Source organism: Balaenoptera acutorostrata, chromosome 7 (genome assembly GCF_949987535.1).
Source record: "Balaenoptera acutorostrata chromosome 7, mBalAcu1.1, whole genome shotgun sequence".
NCBI classification, from domain to species: domain Eukaryota; kingdom Metazoa; phylum Chordata; class Mammalia; order Artiodactyla; family Balaenopteridae; genus Balaenoptera; species Balaenoptera acutorostrata.
In genome coordinates, this window is record NC_080070.1 from 20,299,423 (window position 1) to 20,319,342 (window position 19,920).

General features: G+C 38.5%; 1 protein-coding gene across 1 annotated transcript in view; it reads right to left on the reverse strand.

Annotated features, from left to right (window-relative positions):
* Positions 1-19,920, reverse strand: part of EXOC4 (exocyst complex component 4) — an 824,798-nt gene that overhangs the window by 578,386 nt on the left and 226,492 nt on the right. Inside the window, exons 8-9 of the mRNA XM_007177140.2 lie at positions 9,869-10,014; positions 4,045-4,133 (exon numbers count right to left, since the gene is read on the reverse strand). Of these exons, the coding sequence (XP_007177202.2) occupies positions 4,045-4,133; positions 9,869-10,014 (235 nt within the window). The remainder of the gene's footprint in view (positions 1-4,044; positions 4,134-9,868; positions 10,015-19,920) is intronic.

Below are 19,920 nucleotides of genomic sequence, written 5' to 3' on the forward strand. Positions count from 1 at the left end.
GTTCTTTAAAATGAGTACCTTTCTAAGCTACCACATGACTGTGTGAGCAGTACAATGAAGCAGTGGAGGGGCTCAGAACAACAGGACATCCATGATTAACGCAGACACATGCCCAAGTCTGACTTCCAGCTGTTGCCCTGCACACTTGGGAACAGCACCCCGACGTCCTCAGCCCAGCTGCCCACAGCACACGATGTAATGAACCACCTGTACCCTGACAGTTAGAGCCAACTGAGATGGGTTGATGATACCAAAGAAATCTCATGTTTTCATTCTTTTTTCCCCCTTGTGTGTTGTTAATTTGAACATTTTTTAATTGCATGATGAATAAGAAATGTTGGCAGGAGCTTAACTTTAGTCAGATGTGAGCCTTTTAATGTTACTTTGATGGTCTATCTTTACCGCTCTCCTACCACAGAAGGATGAGCTGACCTCACGAACCAAACCACTGGGAAGCGAAGCCTGCAGCTTCGTGGCTCTAAGAGAAGAGACGAAAATCTCCTGCCAGTCTCTTATGATGTGACTGAACTATTTAACTATGCCTTTTCAGGATAAGGTGAAATGCAGATCTCACTGTGGTCCGAGGACCAGTGAGATTAATAGAATAACTGAAAAAGAATGACCGTTTTTAATGGAAAAAAGATGTGATTCCCCCACCAGCTCCTTTTTTCCTGCTGCAATATTAAAAGCATTCATCAGAGAAACTTTGGTTCCTAAATGAAACTCCATCAAACTTGCACAAAAACTGGTCAGCTGATACAGCCTCTCACCAAGCACGTGATGTGTCAGCTCAATTAATTTTAATGATTATTATGAACATGATATGTTTGCTAGCTACTTTCTCCCCTCTAACCAGAGATAAATGCTCCTATTTTGCTCAACACTGGTAAGTACAATAGACTGTTGCTTGAAAGTTCCATATTTCAACTAACTTTTTGAAGGATGGGAAAGTTCCTAGTTAGATTATGATGATTCTTCGATTAACCATTCTCACAGAATGAAAGTCCTCTGTAACTTAGTTGGATTTTTCAATGTTTTTCAATTATATACAGCAATGTTGTCCTAGGCCAGACAGCTCAAAGGCAACATTTCTATTTAATAAAGCCATGTATAACTGCAAAGAACAAAAATGTATCTACGTATAGGCTCTACTTCGGCTTAAACTTAAAAGCTAATGCAAACCTATGAAGCTGATAATGGCTGTCAGTGGTCCCATCTCCTTCGGGGCCGCCTTCCTAACCTCTCACTAGTAAGCTGTCCATCCTACTTTAGACCTCTGCCGTCCTCATTCCTTCTGTCAGTGAGTCAATCAGTATTTACTGAACATTTACTATACCAGGCACCGTACTAAGCACAGGGAATAAAACAGTATGTCCCTCATGGAGCTTATAGCTCTGTGGCAGACTCAAACAAGTGCGCAAGTCCACAATATAGTGTGGAAAATGATATAAGAAAGGGAACAGTAAAGATGTGAGCACACAGCAGGGGCCACGAGCCCAGAGAGAGAGAGAAGGAAAGAGAGACAGAGAGTGTGTGCTTTGTTTTTTTTTTTTGGAGGGGGGTACGTTAGGGAGAGGAGACACTAGTAGGGAGGGCTCATCACAGTGACAAACTGAAGTTGGAAAGCTGAGCAGGGTTTAGCCCAACGAGGAGACAAACAGAATGTATACGAAAACTCTGAAGTGACAAAACTAGTGATAACAACATTTGGAGAGAAGGAGGAAGGCATAACATTTACAACACGTCAGGTACTTTTCTCAGCACTTTTCATAGCTTACTCACCTAACGTTCACAACAACCTCATGGGGCAGGCACTGTTTAGAGATACGCCCATTTAGAGGTAAGGAGGCACAGAGCTTCTGAAGCTAGGAAAGGGGGAGCTAGATTTTAAACGTAGGCAGTATGAGCCCAGAACCCTCTACTCTTCTCTGATTGGCTGTACTGTCTGTCTCTCAAGAGGTCATGGACCACGGGTGGGGGTGGGGATGGGGCACAGCGAGAGCAGAGCGCACACCGTGTGCTCACTCACCGCGCTCGCTGTCTACTAAAAAAGGAGAAGATGGTATCTGTCATTTATCCTCGTTCAGTAACGATGCTTGAAGATGAGTGAATGACAAGTTGCATTGTTGTCCCATTAGTTACATGGTCTACCTTTTCATCTCTAAGTGTCAAGTGAAAAGCTTTACTGCGGTGCAGGCTGTCTGCTGCAAGTCGGGGAGGCTGTGTATACGTATCTAGGGACGGGGCTGTTCTCTGTACTTTCCACTCAGTTCTTCCGTGAACCTAAAAACTGCTCTAAAAAATTAAATTTTTTAATTAATAAAAATGAAGTGATCAGGATTCAAGCTAAAATAGAAGAAGAAAGGCTCTGGGTGTCCTCACTAAAGGAATTTCATATACTAGAAGCCAGGTGGAGAGAAATTTTGGAGGTAAACTTAAACTACTCCTGAGGTCAATTCTGAATTTATAAGTAGGACACTGTGATGGAAGGTGGAGATATGGAAGAGCTCTCCAAACCTAGGTAATTTTCTACGCCTCCTAAGTGTCAGTGCAAGTATGATCAGTCCTACAAGAATGTGTGTTCCAAAACTATCATTTCCGTCCAAGCCTTGCAATCCACCCTATGCTGCAGAAGCCCAGGTCACCCTCCTCCCTCCCTCCTTGTCTGACTGACCAGACAGTGGCTCACTCCTTCATTTGTTCCAAACCTAACTACTCTCTGTACTCCTCCACTTCAAGACTCCAAGACACACACTTCATGTTTTCTAGAACATACAGCAATACTTTAATATTAAATAAAATGCTTGTAAGCTAATTTCCTTCTCCTTATATCCTCAAATGTATTTCTGGGCTTTTAATTCTGGTAACTATATGTCTGAGCTGGGGAATTATTACTGTGATATAACTATGAGACAGCATAGCAGAGTCTTTGGAAAAATTTACAGGTATTTACTGATAGATTAATAATGAAGGTGAAGGTAGGAATGACTAGGTAATAGTCTTTTAACTCTAGAAAGGCTGGCTAGTTGCTTCCTGATATTCTGATGTAGAATTATGATGAGTCTTAAAAACTAAATATTTAATTGTGTAGGCTGGTCACTACAAAATATTCCAAGTGCCTGCAATGCATCAAAGACAGTGAAAGTGTTCTTCTCCATCCCTCATGGAGAAAGTCCATAGTTCTAAAATAATTTAAAGAATCTCTCCCCTCTCAACTCCTCTAGCAATTTTATCCATACCATCCACTTAGTTGTTACCACTGACTGCCTTATATTGTGATTGATATTCATTCCTTACTTTCATAACTGGATCTTAAGGTTTTTATCTTTTATTACCATGTACTCAACAACTTCCATCCCTTCCAGTGCTTGGATGCCTTGCACTTAGCAGACCTTCACAAATCTTTCTTAATTGATCACATTTACCATGATTAGCATCCTTTTGGTCACAGGAAAAAATGTTATTAGTGTGATTTTTTTATTTAAATAAATTTACTTATAATTTATTTTCTTAATTATTTTCTTCTTCAGATTCCAACTTTCTAGTAACCACACATGAACATCAAATATCCTGCGTATCAAAGTTAGGTTGATCAGAACGTACTGTTTAAAGGCATCCTTCTTCCCTTTAAATAACGACAGAGGCTGCATCTGTATTTTTCCAAATCTCAAGTACTCCTGCCATATTCCAGAAGGTTCTGAAAACAATAATTAAAATAACAGTGGCAGCCACAGAAGACTGGCATTCCCCTAGACGGTGACTGGAATGTCTGCCATCTTTAAGCAAAAAGGAACTGCCCTCATTTCTTTTTACATTGAGTTCCCACTTGAATGGTAGCAGGTCTATAAATCCTGTGGCCGTAGTAATAGTTTTAGCTGCTTGGCAGCTGATGCTGGGAAATGACAGAAGAAACAGATTACCATGTCTTTCAATCTTTGCTATCTTGAAAGAATCCTGTGAATGCAGACCTCAAATTCACATGCTATGAACACTTCAGATCTTCCTCCAGAAAACTAATTTTTCCAGAGAAGGTCGATTACCCACCTTGAAGCTCTCCACTCCGACTGTACAGCTCCCTTCTCTGTTCTCGCAAATAGGCACTCATACTGATGGCATGGGAGGATGATTCGAACCTGCAACGAAATGCAGCGTAAACAAACGATTAGGTAGTAACCAAACAGGTGGTGTCCAGCTCTGTATATTCCGACAGTATTCTACTCCAGCCCGTGTGACGCTCCCTAGTGTTCCACGACCAAGACGTTCTGGCTGTTCCAGGCCAGGGCAGGCTGCCATAGACCTTGATTTGTGAATGATATTCCTGCCTAAACGCTCCTCCATGACAGTATTTGGATCTTCTGCTCCTTCTCTATTTCAACTGATACACTCGATCTTGAAACATTCTTTTCCCTCCAGATCCCTTGCCAGGATCCCTACACCAACAGCAACAGCAGTACCCTCTAAAGGCATTCTGATTTTGCTCCTAGGCAGCTTAAAAGACATCAGTGTCTGCCAGCTGCCACCACAGAAATATGGGCTCCTCAGAGCTGACCCCTGGCCTTTCTAACTCCCCCAGTGAGAGGACTAGCACAAAAGGCTGTGAGAAATGATGTTAAATAACTACACCAGAGAAACAAGGCATCTATGGTCTCTCCTTAAAAGTCCTCAAAAACAATATACTTTCTAAACGGCTGCCAGGATTCTTACCGGCCACCTGTAATTCTTAGAAGGATTTCTCCTGTCAGCCTGTTATCCTGACAGAAAATCTCAGGTTTGAAATGTAATTTCTTACCACATCAAAGGATTTACGGTTTGAAACAGTCATAATTTTACCTGTTTTTTTTTTTGGTTGTTGTTGTATTTTAACACATAAAATACTTTCAAAAATACCAAGCTACAAAATGTTGTTCACACCTCCCCAGGGACTGCTTCAGAGGTTAGAAACATGGGGGATGGGTTCGTGATATAGAACATGGTTTTAAAAGCTAACACAATGACTACAAAATAGAAAAAACAACAACAACAAATCACAGTCTTAAAAGTAACTTGCAGGTAAGGAAGAACAACAACAACAAAAAAAAACAGGTAAAACTATGACTGTATCATCAAACTGTAAATCCTTTGATGTACTAAGAAATTCCATTTCAAACCTGAGATTTTCAACGTCAGGATAACAGGCTGACAGGAGAAATCCTTCTAAGAATTACAGCCACTAAGGGGTAAACAGCAACACAGTGAAAGAGCAACAGTGATAACGGGATAGGTTTCTGGCCACAAGGAAGGAACACCAACGTTTTTCTTAATTATGCCTTCTGTATCGGTTCTTTGACAAGGAAGATGAATACCAAGATGAATGTCAGTCTGAGGGAAACAGCTGAGTTACTTGATCCTTTCTCTGCACCCTGCCAAGAACTAAGAGGGCACAAACAGCCAGAAGAAAGGCAAAGTGTGCAGTACTTCAAAAGTGTCACCTGCCAGTCAAGTGCTGACGAGAAGCCACTGACCTCCAAAAAGCAGGCTGACAGCTATTGATCAGAAACAGCAAGGGAAAAAATAAACTCTTGAGCAAAGAACAGAGAGGCACACCATATACAATAAGAAAGAACTTAAACACACTTAATTAACCTTGGCTAGGGACAATTAAAGAGAGTAATAAGGTTCTTCACAGATGTGACAGAAACAGATGACAGCTTGCCAAAATCTGAATCCTTTATGACCTGATGCATTTTCACTACTCAGGAATCCTTTTTGTGTTTGCAACAAGTCACAGATGGATGTGATTTTACAGTAAAAGAGGCATGAGGGATTAGCCAGTCTCACCTCCTCACTTTACAGCCAAAGGCACTGAGGCCACTGAGACAAGAGAACTGCCCTGACTCACATGGCTCATTAATGGTGGAACCAAGACTAGAAATGGGCAAATTTCTAAGAATGGCCTAATTCTGTGCAGGTGATGAGTTTTTATTACTATGTAATAATAACAAATGTGTAACGATTACTTAAGTAATCGTTCACTTATTCATTTCCAGTAACTTATGTTTTCCTACACCACAATTTCAGGATTGGCTAAATGTCTGAAAATGTTTACGTGGTCTGAGGTTGCAAGTTAGGGGTGAGGGCTGACAGCATGAAATCTAAACACCCCGAAACCTGCTTTCTGCAATAGGCGCAGACTGAGAACGGTCAGTTGAGCTTGAAGAGGGGTGGGTAGGACGGGAAGGGGCGGAGGGAGGAAGGGAGGGGAGAGGGGAAAGAAAAGGCCTAACAGCAGGCCTTAGGCAGTATCTGAGGCAGTCTTAGTTGCCTCCATCAAACACCTTTCCTCCCACTATCTATCTTGTTCGCTGGCACAGGCCCGATTCTATCTGGGCGTCTGCGTCCTTGCTCCCTCTCACTCGGCAGGGTGCTCAGGAGGGGCTCCCTCTCTAGCTGCAGACCTATCACTGGAGATGAACTCTGATTGGTTTCAGACTGTCACCATGGTCCGCTTCCCCTTGACAGTGACTGCTTTAGGAATGGGCCTCAGACCCCGGTCCTATTAGTTTTCTTGAGAAAAACTTGCAGAGGGGCTTTGTGACTGGCAAAAAAGATTAACAGATGGATAATTAATCATTAATAAAAATGGATTTGTGGGCTTCCCTGGTGGCGCAGTGGTTGAGAATCTGCCTGCTAATGCAGGGGACACGGGTTCGAGCCCTGGTCTGGGAAGATCCCACATGCCACGGAGCAGCTGGGCCCGTGAGCCACAATTGCTGAGCCTGCGCGTCTGGAGCCTGTGCCCCGCAACGGGAGGGGCCGCGATGGAGAAAGGCCCACGCACCGCGATGAAGAGCGGTCCCCGCACCGCGATGAAGAGTGGCCCCCGCTTGCCGCAACTGGAGAAAGCCCTCGCACGAACCGAAGACCCAATACAGACAAAAATAAATAAATTAATTAATTAAAAAGAAAATCCTTAAAAAAAAAAAAAAAATGGATTTGTAATGATATAGCCATTTTGGAACACAGTATGGCAGTGTCTTACACAGTTAAACATAGTCCTACCATATGATCTAGTAATCATGCTCCTGGGTATTTATCCAAATGAGTCAAATACTGACACTGACACAAAAACCTGCGCATGAATGCTTATCGCTGCTTTATTCATAACTGCCAGAAGCTGGAAGCAATCAAGATGTCTTTCAATAGCTGAATGGAAGAACAACTGTGGTACATCCACACAAATAGTATGATTTAGCGATACAAAGGATGCCACAAAAAGCCACAGAAAGACATGGATGAACCTTAAATGCATACTGCTAAGTGAAAGAAGCCAGTCTGAAAAAGCTACATACTGTATGATTCTAACTTTAAGACATTCTGGAAAGGGCAAACTATAGAGATAGTAAAAAAGATCAGTCATTTCAAGGGGGTAAGGAAAAGGAGGAGGAATGAATAAGTGGAAAATCGGATGTTTAGGGCAGTGAAACTATTCTGTAAGATATTATAATGGTGGATATATGACATTGTGCATTTCTCCAAACCCACAGAACTATACAAAGAGTGAACCCTAACGTACACAATGGACTTTAACTAATAACGATGTATCAATATGGGTTCATCAATTGTAACTAATATGCCACACTAATAATAAGAGGAGAAACTATGGTGTTAATAAAGAGGAGAAACTATGGTGTAAAGGGACATAAGGGACATCTCTGTACTGTCAGCTTAATTTTTCTGTAAACCTAAAATGGATAAAAATAAAGCCTACTAATTAAAAAAAAAAAAAGAGATTTGCAGGATGAATCGCACACCATTTCCTGGGCACCACCATTTTTATTGGAGTGGGACTGAATGCAGAGAAGTGGAAAGGGCTGAGTCCTTGATGATACTGTACCGGTGAATTAAAGAATCCTCTATATTTATTCTTATGTGTGAGATAATAACTTTCTTATAGGTTATTCTATTCATTTGGGGTTCCATGCTACTTGCAGACTAAAGCCTTTTAACTGATACTGCATCCAACCTCTGAATAAAACTGTTTAAAAAAAGAAAAAAAGAGAACGAATTCAATAAACAGAATGGATTTCATTCCAGTGTGGGCACAGTAAATCTCCTCTCCTCTAGACCACAAGATAAATGAACTGTTGAAACTTTCCTTAATGATTAAGAACTCTATGAATCCTTGACAGAAAACAAATCTCAAAAGTGCATCAACAGAAGATACTGGACTTTCAAATATTTAAAAAGAAGGAATTCAGAATGCTGGGATGATACTTATGTAGTCACTTTACATGCTTAGATTTACAGATACAACTTCTTAAATATCTATTAATTCCTTAGAAGAACATAGGTCTGGCAAGATTTAAATCCTATTTCTACCACTTGCTAGCCGTGTGAATTTGCATAATTTCCTTAACCTCTTGTGCCCTGATTTTTAAAAAAAATTTTTAAAAACAAATTTTATTTTGGAATCATTAAGTTTATAGAAAAGATGCAAAATAGTACAGAGAGTTCCTGTGTACCTTTCACCCAAATCTCTCCCTAATGTTAATGTCTTACATAATCGTGGTACATTTTGTTGCATCTAAGTAATTAACATTGGTATGACACAAAACTACAGACTTTATTTGGATTTCACAAAACTTTCCACTAATATCCTTTTTCTGTTCCAGGATACCACACTGCATTTAGATCACACGTAATTCTGATAAATAGATTGAAGTTTCCAATAAACTTTTTCTGTGCCATGTATGTGATCCAATAATCCCCTCTGACGAGTGCTGAGGAGAGAAAGTCATTGACCATGAGAACAAACAATACCCAATACCGCATAGGTAGTGTTTGGTAGCCTTTGATTCCCAAGGCACTGTTAACTCAGTGGAAGAGTTGGCTTTGCTCCCAGGAGGGTAGTGTGAAGTTTCCTGAGAAGCTTAAGAGCTGATCCTGATTGAGAGTCCCTTCCTAACCCCCACTAATACCATGTGCTCATCTCATACATTTTACTACATGGAACTGTCACCAATTATTTACTTGTCTGTCTTCTTTTCTGAATTATATGTTTCTGTGCATGCGCCTCAAATTTTTTTTAACGTGTAATAGAGGATGAAAAATAGAACCCATGCCCATTAGACTGTTAGAATGAATAAATACATGAGACAATCCATGAAAATGGCTTTATGCCTTGGCTAGCACTTAGTAAGGACTCAGTAAGCATTAACCACTACCCTGCTGCCCAAATTTGGTATAATCTGAATCAACTTATGTTTGATTGAGATTCTTCTGAGAAACTCATTTACCACAGTGCCTGGTACATAGTAAGCACTCAAGCAATGGTAGCTGTTATCGTTATTATTATTAATGTTAATAATAATATTAACTGTTAGCTGTTACCAAGTGACATATACTTAGGATACGTGGCCAGGTGAGGGTAGCTAATCGTAATTTGAAAATAAGAATTTCCACATTGTTCTTTTACTAAATCAAGTAAAACCCAATACCACTTAGCTAGGGAGATTTGCGTGACTATATTAACAAAGGTTGTTTCTCGGCACTTGGGGCTTTCCAAAGGCTGAAATATTTCATTTCCTTTCATTTCATATAAAATTCCAAGGGGAGAATTTCATTTCTCTTCATTTTATATGACTCCCCAGAAACAAATTCCAGAATTTTTTTTATTAAAAGTTCTAGATAGTCCAGTAACCATATTCCAAAATAGTCACCTCCCTTACAGAAAACGGAAGTACACAAAGTTGAATATATAGTCACTTCCTATCAATTATTTCAAATCAACTTTAAATGGGTGAAGTAATGGCTGTCAATAAAGTAGAAAACCGTTCTACTGGGATCTAACACATCTTGACACCTATCTTACCAGCAGGGAGATACTTACTTGAAAAGAGAATTTTTGGGCCTTTGAGGTTTCTTCTTGGCAAAAAAGGCTGCACACTCGCGCCCAGTGCTGGCATAACTTAGTTGAGCTGAGGGTTCAGAGGCTGCACGAGTATTTTTCATATCCAAGTACTCAGTCAACAGCATCTGTACAAGCAGACAAACAGCTTAACACACACATTTATGACGTGCTATTAAGAAAAAGCAATTTTAAAACCATGAAGACCTAATTCTAAAACCTCCTTGACATTCAGAAGGATATTAACCTAGCTATTCATATTTCTAGCTGTAGACCTAAGGGAAGATTCATTATAGCCAGAAAGTCAGCAATTTGCTACCTACTCCTAAAACTGGGAATGGTGTATAGTGAGCATTTGCACATGGGGGTAAAGGGAACATTTTTATTGAGGGTCTACTATGTGTCAGGCACTGGGCTGGGTGAGTTAATCAATATACTCCTTTAGTCATAATTTAATCCTCATTATTCCAAATTGCAACAGCAGCAGCAGCGATGCCGGAACATTTACTGAGGGCTTACTATATTGCAGGCAAGGGGCTAATCTATTTAGATGTTTTACCTCATTGAAAGCACAAAATTTCATCAGGAAGATCAGTTCTCAGACTATAGACAAGGAACTGGACCAGTACTCTAACAAACCGGCCAGCCAGGTTAGCGAGCCCACAGCAGACTAAGTGGTCCTGACCTGCAAATAATTTCTAGGGCCCACTACTCATCTTCAGAGTTTCAAAGCAACAAAAGCAACAGTGTTTTTGATCACTGCTGCCAGCAGATCCTGCTTATAAAAATCAATCCACTTTAGAGCCTCAGGGGTTTGGGGGCCTGGGCTAGAATCAGTTGTACTATTTCTAAGACAAGTGTAGAAAGTTCCCACTGTTGTGAAAGACAATAGCAGATCTGGAACAGAAATCACCACGGTTTCTAAAGATTATCTAACCCGGGACTAAAGTGTATCAACTCAACTCATTTCTATAATCACTTGCCACGTTTAAAATTTTAAGATAACCAAGTGGTATACAGTACATGTAGACAAACAATTCTACCCATGACTGAAGTGAAAGCTTTTCAGAATCAGGGTCCCATATAACTATTATTCTTGCATAAATGTATGTAATCATTCGTCCATTCAACAGAGATGTGAGGGCCATATCAAACATTATTATCAAAACATTTATGAAGCACACCTGTGACTATATTGCTCCAAGTAAGTTTTAAAGCCAATTATGTCTATAAGCACATACACATTACTGAGTACTTATCAAATATCAGACATTTTAAAAACATGACCTTACTCAATCCTCAAATCTATGAAGTAAGTATTACTAATTGTAATTTAGAGATGAAGAAACTGAGAATTACTGGTATTAAGAAACTAGCCTATATGCATGTCTGGAAGCAGGAGCTAATGGGAAATCTCTGTACTCTCCCCCTCAATTTTGCTTTGAACCTTAAAATGCTCTTTAAAAAAAACTCCGAAAACGGAGGGAGGGAGGAGGGAGGGAGGGGGGAGGGAGGGGGGAGGGAGGGAGGGAGGGGGAAGGGGAGGGGGAGGGGGAGGGAGGGACTAGCCTAAGGCCTTATAATTACAGAATAACAGGCCAGGATTTCAACTCAGGTTTAGTTGACTCCACAGTCTGTTCTCTTCCCCATGACACTCCATTCTCACTAAGAGCATAAAAACTATCAATGAGAATGACCATGGGTGGCAGTAAATGGACTTTATTTCATTTTCTGTACAATAAAGAGTTCGCTGGGAAAGCATAAAACATGTTAAGAGATTGGTCAATGTTTTTTTATTTATTTACAAGGCCACTGGAGTATTACTCAGCAAACTGATGAAGTAATATAATGACAAGTACTATCTCTGTTACTATATCACTGAAACTGCACAATAATCAGGGAGAATACTGAACTGGGTCTCTACTTTAGTAACAATTCCAGTGATGGACTCAATTATTTTGTAGATTTGGCACTGATGTTAATAAAGTTTGCAGGAATCTGTGATCAAAAGAAGGCTAGTAAATCAGAAAAGAATTTCAAATTGTTGATATCTTTCAAATTTCAACACAGAAAGATGTCTACAAATGCCCTGGTTTCATTCAAATGGTGGCTATTACACCAATATGACAGAATTATGTTTCTACCGAAGCTTGAAGACACACTACACCAAGTAATTCTGTTGAGGTAATTATTGTCCTAAAATTCAATGACTGTCCTTTTACAATAAAATATTGACTGACCAGGACCTAACTAAGCAGCATCCTTAAATCCAGGTATTTTACGATCACTGTTCCTTTTTCTCCACATCAATGAAGTCCCCTTAATTATTAGCTCTCAGGATTCTTAGTCTATTTCTATTCACCAGCTTCTCCCTTTCTATCTACACAAATGTACTATTTCTACCCTCTCCATAAAAATCTTGCTTTGGTCCTCACGATCTATAATCTTATTTCCTTTTTATCTTTAGGTTCTAAACTTTAAAAAGCAGCCTCCACATATATTATTTCTCTTACCATGATGTGGTTTTTATCCCTCATTTCTCTCTCAAGCTCCAGTCCCACATCTGTGACCGCATGCCTGACCTATTCACCTATTTCACTGATAAAATCAACCCTAAATTCTGAAACCTAAATCATCTTGCCATAAAATCAGTAATTCCTTCTGCCAACTTTGTTTTTTAGTATTTTCTTATTCTCACTGATCTCCAGGTTTAAAACTTCAGAACTGCCTTTAATACATTTCCTTATTCTTTGTACCCACAAAGGAGTTAGTAACCAAGTTCATTAATCACTCTATCTCAACTCTATGAGTTTCCCCTTCTGGTCTATTCTGACAGCCACCACCTTAGTTCACCTCACGCAGTTTTCCTCATTTAGTTTTCTGCCTCGCGTCTCTTACTCTTCCAATCTTCCTACATCCTCAACAGAGTGATCTTCCTAAAACACAGCTGCTCCAAAAAAAGGGTACAAATGAATTTATCTACAAAATAGTTACAGATGTAGAAAACAAACTTATGGTTACTAGGGGGTAAGGGGGGGAGGATAAATTGGGAGATTGGGATTGGCATATACACACTACTATATATAAAATAGATAGCTAATAAGGATAGATATAATAGATAACTAATAAGGACCTACTGTATAAGGGAACTCTTCTCTATACTGTGCAATGGCCTATATGGGAAAAGAATCTAAAAAACAGTGGATATCTTGATATGTATATGTATAACAGCTTCACTTCACTGTACACCTAAAAGTAACACAACATTGTAAATCAACTACACTCCAATAAAAATTAAAAACAAGAAACAAACAAAATAAAAAACACAGTTGCTGCTACCATCACAAGGCTCCTCATCATCTACAACTATCTGACCTCAATACTCCAATCATATCTTATTCTCCCTAACGTGAACCCAACACTCCAATCAAGATCACCTAGTTAACTCTCCCCTGAATATGCCGGGGCCCCCTCATTTCTGGAAGGCCTACCCTAGATTACCCTCTCTCCTAACTCCTAACAGACCCTTCCAAAAGAACAGTTCCAGTGTTCCCTCTTCAACCACTCCTTTCCCAGGCCACTCTAAGTCAGCTGTCCCCTTTTCTGAGCTCCTCAAGTATCCACTTTACACATCATTTAAAAAAAGTATTCATCCCAAACTGCCTAAGACTATTAGCTATTATTTAATGAAAAGACACCTCACCATTGATAAACATGAGGATTTTTTATATTCCTTAAAGCACTGTATTTCTTCATTTCCACCACAGAGCCATGCAACATATCAGTGAATCAAAAAAAATAGGGAACCACTGAATTTTAAAAAGCATGTGATAAGAAGCCTTGATGTATATATCGTTATATGCAAATTAGAGACAGTCTCCAAAGTAGAAAGAGTCCAGAGTACAAAAATCTACCCTGTGAGTAAAGTAAAAAAGGGATAGCTGCAATTTTAACCACAGGCTTTGCGATGTTTGTTTCCTTCATTGTGTTTGCCTCTTTTTCCTAATAACATTCACCACCAGTTGAAAAATACTGCTTTAAAACAGGTAAAGTTTTATGTTGACACTCAAATTGGTAAAAGTGCATTTTTTAATATCTCAAAGAACAAATAAGCCCCTACTTCTAAGATGCCTGAAATGTGTTTGAATTACACTAAATCTTCTACTACAAAGTCTTGACACAAACACCAGATGCCTGGTATTAAAATGTAACCATATCATTTCTTGGTGATTCTACATCATTGTGGATAACGTACTGCATCTTCCAAATTGTACATAAATATCCTAAGCACTCACGGATGAGTTCAAATTTCCATTTTTATGAAAAGAAATAAGCTATACAGCTTGTCTTTTGCCTGGGGGAAATCACCCAAGATTGGAATTCTGGGGCAAAGGGCATTACATATAATACCAAATACATTCTGCCCACAGAAAATCTGTAGAAGATAATCCCATGTGCGTTCTTGCTGCCTCTAAATTCCTTCCTATCTCATTCATTTCTTTCTCTTTTTAAGTACCAGGAATTGCCATTTCTTGTTGATCAAGAGTTCAAAAAATTAAAAGTCATCGTTAATTTGTGTTTTAAGTTTAACTTAAAAGGTATTTGTAAAACTGAAGACAAGAAACATGAAAACACAGTTGAAAAGTATCTGAAAACTCTATATACACCAGTGATATCATGATTCACTGTATTTTTTGAGTATCTGGTATGTTAGATGGTTCTGTGGCAGAAGCAAAGAAATATGATGCTTCAACAGAGCACACAAATTGGAGTGGTTAGGCATCTCTTCTGCTATAAGACTGATTAGCAGTTGCTAAGATGCTAGTCAGTAATCCCATGATATATAAAGCAGGGCCAAGATTTTGAGATTTATAACATGCTCTAACATTGGTAATATCATTCTGAATGGACCCCTCATTTACCATTTAATCCTCTTTATTTAACATATTGCCTATGGCTGCTTGTGGTTATACACATAGAATTTTCTAAAAATAAACGTGCAATTTACAGACTTAGAATTAACACATCTCCTGTCTTCAGCCTCTGCATTTATCCAAGTAGCTACTCACTGAAACACCCAGATCCTTCTAGATACTTAATGTGGTAGATCCTTTTTAGTATCTCCCCAGCTTACAAAATCTTCGCCTCATCTAAGGACGGTTCCCCAACCACACAATGGACTTGGGTAGCCAGGCCTGGGATCCCACCGTCTAGGTCAGAGCCTACTTCACCAGGGAAACAGCCAACCCTCAATTAGCCAATCAGATTCTCTTTCCCAGGACTGTGTTAGTGGGACATGGTCTGTGCTCGTCAATGTGAGTGAGGAGATGTAAATACTTTGGGGCAACCACCTTTTACCATGTGGATGAAAAATCAAAGACAGCCAATCTGCAGAGAGAGAATAAAGAATGAACCAGATGACCAGAGAGAAAGAGGAGACCCACAGGAAAGAGATTCAAAGGTTGCAATTTTAAGTTATCCATAGTGCAAAGGTCTCAAATCCAGTTGCTGATAAGGTCTTAGATTTTCTACCCTTGGGTTCTACAATATATCCTTATAGCCTTTAGTATGTTTTCCTTATGATAACTTGAATGAGTTTTTGTTTCTTCACTAAGCTATCTATGGATAAACAATTATATACTAATATGCATCCAGTGACAGTTATATCACAAATACTATTTTTGTAAAACACTGGTATCTTATAAAAACGGGAGTAGTGGTTTGCACAGATTTCAATCTCTGCAACTAGGAAACCAATTCTCCTGACTACTACCTTCAAATGTTTGATGATTTACAGCAAAGCCATACTGTGTATGTGTCCCCCTACCCGCACCCACCCCCCACCGTGAATCTGAGAACTAGACTGCTTCATGACGGGAGCAAGTCTAAGGTGAAAAAAAATCCCCTTGAGCTCCCAATATGAAGTAAGGCTCAACGTTCTTGTGCAATATCTTGACTGTGCCTACAATAAATATTGTAATTTTTAATAATTTGCTCTTTTAAAATACAGATGCCCAGGAGTTTTTGTTCCAGGAACAGCAAAGGAGCTTCCTTGGACTATCCCTCATACTGATGATAATTATAACAGCTGGAAAAACATATTAAAAAAATAAGAATTTGAAGGCCCTGGAGAGGAGCCAAATTAGGCAGAAACTGGTGGCTATGATCCCTGAGAGAGGAAAGGAAGCACACTAGTTCCTCTGGATTTTTCCCAGAGAACCCCTTCCAGCATCCATGGAGCAAGAGTAGAACCAAGCAGAAACCAGTCTCACTGGATGGAGGAGGCAAGGCCTAGCAAAGGGAGACCAGGAGGTCCAGAATTTGAAAAGAGAAATCCAGAGGTGGAGGAGGAGCAAAATCAGGGTAATACACCCCTCAAACTATCACCTTGATTCCAGAAAATATTAAATAGTAACAATGAAACAAAGTAACAATATTTTCTAAAACTAGGACCACCATTTAAAATTACTACAAACTATCAGATTTCCCCTGTAAGGTTGCTAATGGATGAAATATTAGTGACAAAGAAAAAACAAAAGAAGTCATCTTTTGAAAACAGCAGTCTCATTTCCCCATTGTATAAGGACTAAAGTATTCTGCAGTAAGAAAACCAAAAGAAAAATAAACAGTCATTCTGCAAATGGAATGGCTGCCTGCTTCATTATACTCATTATCAATGGCAATTGTATCATTAAAACTACTATGTATGGTCTTGTGAATAGTTCCTTAGTGTTCAAAGTAAAACAGATGAAAAAATTCCAAGACTACACAAGTATTTCCTGGTCCTCTGTCAAAGCCCTGACAAGCAGAGTCTCAAAGAGCTCACATTTACCTCCCCCCACAACCCCAACAGAAGAGCTTTTAACAAAGAAACCCCAGTTTTAGATAGCTTTCAAAAGAAAGTTTTCATTTATTTTAAATTAAACGTACTTACTTAATACGTAAAATATGCAAGGTATTATCCTGGATATAAAAACAAGACTAAAAAAAAAAAATCCTTCCCTAATATTAAAACAAGTGAATTTTACTATATATAAATTAAAAATTTAAGTGAATTAAAAGCCAAATCAATCAATCCATCAATCCTTCCCTCAATGTGCTTATAGAGACAAACATGAATGACTACAAAACATGGGAGAAAGTAGGAAGCATCAGGTCAAAGAAACTGTTGTGAGCATTTATAGAAGGACAAGATTGATCCCAAGTAGGACAATAAAAAAGAGTTTCAAGATCATAGGACATAAATAAAATCTTATAATGTGTAAAAGGCCAAAAAAATGGCAGAAAGAACAGAATAAATAAACAGTGCTGGGGAAATTCCGGGTGTCTTCAGTGAACTGCAAATAGTTCAGGTAACATAAAAATGAAGTCTGAGAGGTAAGCCTGGAAAGGTGGTAAATGCACAAACTTCTCAGGGCCTCTAACACCAGGCTCAGGTACTGAAGTCAAGTACAGAATGAGGAGAGCAGTAAAAAGCTTGCAATAAGTAAATAAAATGTTGATAAACACACTCTAAGTAAATTAATCTGCTGGCATATACAATAATAGATTAGAAGGCAGTGGGATTTGGGGAAAAATGAATGATTAAGGTAATAAGATAAAGGGAGGGGGACAAGAAAAAAAACTACCATGATAGTTGAAATTAAAAAAAAAAAAAAAAAGGATTTTAAACTAAAGTAGTGGTAATGAGATTTTACAATTAGGGATACATTTGTGAGTTGATGCAGAGGAAAAAAATGAAAAAATTTAAGCAGGTATTCTACGAAGGAAAGAAGAGAAATTTTAAAATGCTAAAAGATTGCACATGTGAGGGACTAAAACACTGTGGTTCAAGAACAATGATCAGGAATGCAGGAAAAATGAGTTTGATAGGGACAATAAATTTAGTTCGGAATACAATCCCTTGTGAAGCATATGAATATTCATGCATACCCTCAAATACATAATTGTGAAAGGGGAAATAATGTTGATGAGATTTCCATGATTTATACACTAATTAACTTCCATTAGGACTGTTAAGTGTTTTTCTACAAGTTCTCTGAAGGATACTGTGAAGGACATATATCTTCGAATATTTGTAATCTGATTTTATCCCATAATATTTTTAAAACAGCTTTGTTGAGGTACAATTTATATACCATAAAATTCACCTAATGTTGTGTACGGCTGAACAGCTTTTAAGTAAATGTATACAGTTGTGCAACCATCACTACAATCATTATAGAACACCTCTAACACTTCAGAAAGTTCCGTTCTGATGTTACCTGCAGGTTTTTCACAGAGACTTTTATCAGACAGAGAAAGTTCCTTTCTAGTTCTAGTTTGCTGAAGGTTTTTGCTTTTGTTTTGTTTTCTTAGTCATCAATGGGGTCAAGTGCTTTCCCGTGTCTATTGAGATAATTATGAAGCTTTTTCCTTTATTCTATGAATATGGTATATTACATTCATTGATTTTTTTTTATAAATCCCACTTAATTGTGGTATGTAACACATACCACATACATTCATACATGTGGTATGAATCCACACGTTGATGGATTCAATTTACTAGTATTTCGTTTGAGATTTTTGCATCTATGTTCACGAAGGACATTGCTCTATAGTTTCCTCTGCTATCTCAAATTTTTATCCGGGTAATAATGGACTCATAGATGTGTTGAAAAGTGTATCTCATCTCTGTTTTCTGAAAGAGTTTGCAAAGGATTGGTATTATTACTTCTTCAAATGTTTAATAAAACATTTGTGTACTTATGTATGTGTAGGAAATTTTTAAATTATTTAATTTATAGGCATAATTTGAAGATATTGTGGGTTTGGTTCCAGACCATTCCAATAAAGTGAGTATCATAATAAAGCGAGTCACATGAATGTTTTTGGTTTCACAGCACATGTAAAATCTATGTTTACACTATACACGTGCAAGAGCATTATGTCTGAAAAAATGTACATACCCTAATTTAAAAATAATGCTGTTGAACATACAGCACTGATAGACTTGCTCAACACAGGGTTGCCACAAACCTCCAATTTTTAAAAAATGCAGTATCTGCAAAGCTCAACCAAGCAAACTGCAATAAAATGAGGTATGCCTGTATTTGTTACAAGACAATTTAGATTTTCTATTTCTTCTTGAACCAGTTTTGGTATTTTGTTTCTTTCTAGGAATTTGTCCACTTCGTCTAAGTGGTCTAACTGGCATAATTGTGGTCTCACTGGCATAAAGTTAGTCATTATGATCTTTTTAACATCTATATGGTCTACAGTGATGTCTCCTCTTTCATTCCTGATTTCGGCATTTTTTGAGATTTCTCTCCTTTTTAATTTATCAGTCTAGCTAAAGATTTATCAATTTTTTTTTTTTTTTTTTTTTTTTATTTTTATTTTTTTGGAATTCCTTTATTTTTTATTATCACTTTTTTATTTATTTATTTTATTTATTTTTTTATTTTTGGCTGTGTTGGGTCTTCGTTTCTTTGCGAGGGCTTTCTCTAGTTGCGGGAAGCAGGGGCCACTCTTCATCGCGGTGCGCGGGCCTCTCACTATCCCGGCCTCTCTTGTTAAGGAGCACAGGCTCCAGATGCGCAGGCTCAGTAGTTGTGGCTCACGGGCCTAGTTGCTCCGTGGCATGTGGGATTTTCCCAGACCAGGGCTCGAACCCGTGTCTCCTGCATTAGCAGGCAGATTCTCAACCACTGCGCCACCAGGGAAGCCCAAGATTTATCAATTTTTGATCTTTTCAAAGAACCAACTTTTAGTTTCATTACTTTTTTGTATTGTTCCTCTGATTTTTATTTGATTTTTCACTCTAATCTTTAACATTTTTTCCTTCTGCTTGCTTTGGGTTTGATATTCCCCCCCCCCCCCTTTTTCTAGCTCTTAGGGTAGAAACTTTGATTGTTGATCTTAGGTCTTTCTTCTTACACCCATGGTGTATTCAGAAGTTTGTTGTTTTACTTCCAAATATTTGAGAAGTGCCAAAATTTCTTCCTGTTGTTTATTTAATTCTGTTATGTATAGAGAACATACTTTGTGTG